This window comes from Aptenodytes forsteri, unplaced genomic scaffold (genome assembly GCF_000699145.1).
Source record: "Aptenodytes forsteri isolate BGI_AS27 unplaced genomic scaffold, ASM69914v1 Scaffold65, whole genome shotgun sequence".
Lineage (NCBI taxonomy): Eukaryota > Metazoa > Chordata > Aves > Sphenisciformes > Spheniscidae > Aptenodytes > Aptenodytes forsteri.
Window position 1 is genome coordinate 1,760,411 of NW_008795127.1, and position 3,474 is coordinate 1,763,884.

A 3,474-nucleotide genomic window follows, 5' to 3' on the forward strand; every position below is an offset into this window, starting at 1 on the left:
GGGGAGACCTTATAGCAGCCTTCCAGTACTTAAAGGGGGCCTACAGGAAAGATGGGGAGGGACTCTTTATCAGGGAGTGTAGTGATAGGACAAGGGGTAACAGTTTTAAACTGAAAAAGGGTAGATTTAGATTAGGTATTAGGAAGAAATCCTTCACTGTGAGGGTGGTGAGACACTGGAACAGGTTGCCCAGAGACGTTGTGGATGCCCCCTCCCTGGAAGTGTTCAAGGCCAGGTTGGATGAAGATTTGAGCAACCTGGTCTAATGGAAGGTGTCCCTGCCCATGGCAGAGGGGTTGGAACTAGATGATCTTTAAGGTCCTTTCCAACCCAAACCATTCTACAATTCTAAGTTATGTCTGTGAAATCAGTTGGTAGATCTGATCTAAGACTAGTGAAGACTGTACTTGCCCAGAGGTTAAAATAAATAAAACTGCTTTGTATAGTTATGCTCCCAAATAAAACTTTTGTTTCAAGTTCGGTAAAATGTGCACATACACAAATAATTAAAAAAAAACAGTGAAGAGTAATTTGTATTTGTAGTAATCTTCTGTGGAATTTGTAACAAGCTTAAAATTTAAAGAATCAAGGAACAACTGTGTCTAAACTGATAATGTCTCTGCACAGGAGAATATGAAAAATTAGTATATCAACAAGAAATCAGTTGGGTTTTTTTACTATCGTCTTTTTGAAAGCTATGTACCTGGAGGCAAGATCAGCTCCAAGATTGTAAATCTATTCTGAATTCTAACCAAAAGTCGTATTACCACTGAATTTTCACAAGTAAACATTCAAAACCTATAAAATGACCAAGACTTTATATGCAGCTGTAATTCTGCCTTAATGAGCACACCAACTACACCACCACTCATGACTCTGCAATGGCTGTCAATTTTACTCGGTCCATATATGCTGAAGTCAGTATGGATTTTCTCATTTGAGCACATGGGTAAGCAGTTACAAGATTGGGGCCCACTATCATATTGTATTCTACAAATAAAAAGTCTGTAATGCTCTTAAATCTAATTTTCCTTGAAATACTAAGAAGAATGACTTCAGAAACAAATTAAGTTCCCAGAGAGAGCATAATCTGATGATAGTGCTACACCAGCATAACAACTAGCTGTCACCAGGAAGAACAGGCTTGCATTTCCTCCCTTCCACCCCCTCACACTTGTGCTTCCGCACATACAACTCTACAGCAGGTCAGCTCAAGCAGCTGAACTGGCTGCCACAGGTTCAGGTGAGCTCTAGAAGCAGTTCAAGGAAAGGGGTGAACATTTAGCCCAGGCTGAGACAGAGAATTCTCTGTTCAAGAACAGTTAACCACTTCATAACGCTGTTAAGCCAAGTCTAACTGCACCTCAAGTGTTTTGCTTTTTAGTTCCTTGCACATACATATGGCCTCTTTTGTCAGAGACTGTATATTTTCAAAGTCAGTACAACAACTCTAATAGTTGTTTATGATTATTATAATTTACTTATGATTATTATAATTGAAACTTTTTCTGTTAGTATTATTTCTTCCATGGCTCTCACCTTCTGTTACAGCACAAGATTCCTCAAGACTTAAACCAAAAGTACCTCACTTACCCTTTGGAACCAGGAATAGATTTTGCATCTGTCAGATCTTTCCCTGAATGTGGTCCATCTCCTATGTCTGCCATTATGGCTCCCAATTATCAGCTTGAAAACATAAGAAAACAGAAATATGAGACAGTTAATTTTCATATGAAATATCATCTTCAGATTGCTTAATTTTTGTTAGGTTTCCTTAAAGCCTTACACAATCAGAGAGCAATTTTTTAGAATTATAGAGAAAACAAGAATGTTAAAAGCGGATATTCACACAGAATAACTTTAGCCTAGGAGTATTAGTATTGGCAGGCAAAAATCAGCATTTCTGAGTAATCCCTACATATCTTATATTTTAAAGAACATGAAATATTTTTCAAAATTACTGTGTTCTAAAACAGCTCTGGGAAAATAGTCTGCAGATCCCTGTGACCAAATGATTGAAAATGCCTACAAAAAGCAGGATAAGAGACAAACAAATAGAAAACAATCTTTAAAATATTGTAATGTCCCTACACGCATTAGTAGCATTTTAGTATTATAAATAGTGTGTCATATGTGGATCCTTCCATCTCAGTAAGACAGAAATTGAGATCCAAAACCAAGCAATAAAAGTTATCGGATGTGTGCAAAGACTAACACAGAAGATTAGATTTTGGGTCAGAGTATTCTGAGAAATAAATAATTTTTCTGCATTCCATGTCAAATGAAACAACACTGCACGCAATCCTAATTGGTGTATGTGAAGGCAACTGCAATATAAATAACGTAAAACCACAACAATATAACTTTAAATAGTTGATGAAGTGACCTCTATGCTATGGCCTGCTATTTACTGTTGATCAGAACACAGGACAAGAAATGATGAATGATACCAAGCCAGAAATCAGTTTAAAAGCAATAAATCCCCCTCCCAATTACTCATGGAACACATTACCACAAGTTACCTTTAACTCAGGATTCAGAAAAGGATTAAGCATCTTAAAGTTAAATCGCCAGACAGGACAAAGTAATAAATGCTTAGAAGTGAAATAAATGCTTAGACCTCAAAAAACAAACAAGGCACTACCAGGCAAGAATTTTAAAGAAACTTCCTTAGCAGGTATATTTATGGTAAACAGGGATGTATAAATAACCAGACCAAGTAGTAAGATTTGCTGAAGATTCTTATTTAAGGCTTAGGTTCTTTGGTGGCAAACTATATTTGCCATCTTACACCATCATATTATTATTATAAGTCTCTTAACATCGTATCTATACTCTAGCTAGTATACCATGAACATCCATTTTCTGTGGCAACAATTACTGACGCATCAGAAGCACTAATCTGGTTTATGTATAAACCTCTTTCTTTCCTTGTTTTTTAAAAGACATTTACTTACATTTTCAGTGACTTCAAAAGATCTTCAAGGCTACTATGAATACTATTTCTTTGTATCTTGGAACACTGATGTAAATAAGAAATCTTCTTGCTCACAAAATTATTCCAGACTTGAGAACTGTATCATGTAAATTAGCAGCACACAGGAAATTTCCTGAAAACCAAATTACAAGAGTATCAAATAAGCTTGATATTTTAGAAATAAAATTTCTAAAATACATTACTGCTTTATATTTTAGAAATTTACTTTAGAGACAGTTTCATGGGGCAGGCTGAAGTTGCCTGCCTAGCACCATGATCTGGATTCATTCAGCCTAACTTCAAAGCCTAATTCCTTAAAAGTTCCCTATGTGAAAAATGACAAAAAGGGTAATTCAAGTACCTAAGACCTGTGGCATGACAGCGATCCAACTCTATGCCTTATCATTGTGCAGGGAGCATCTGCATTGACAAGTCTAGTCTAGAGTGACAATTGGTGTGTCCACCCAGCTGTAACTGAAAAGCAGGGCTTCTGATCC

The 3,474-nt window shown here is 36.4% G+C and overlaps 1 protein-coding gene across 2 annotated transcripts in view; it reads right to left on the reverse strand.

Annotated features, from left to right (window-relative positions):
* CASP3 (caspase 3) overlaps positions 1 to 3,083 on the reverse strand; it is a 20,464-nt gene extending 17,381 nt beyond the window's left edge. For both annotated transcript variants that reach the window (XR_657483.2, XM_009277358.2), the window contains exons 1-2: positions 2,958 to 3,083; positions 1,594 to 1,686 (exon numbers count right to left, since the gene is read on the reverse strand). Coding sequence is in view for 1 of the 2 variants with exons in the window: in XM_009277358.2 (XP_009275633.1) it covers positions 1,594 to 1,667 (74 nt within the window). In the remaining variant the exon portion in view is untranslated. The remainder of the gene's footprint in view (positions 1 to 1,593; positions 1,687 to 2,957) is intronic.
* Between the last annotated feature and the right edge of the window lie 391 nt (positions 3,084 to 3,474).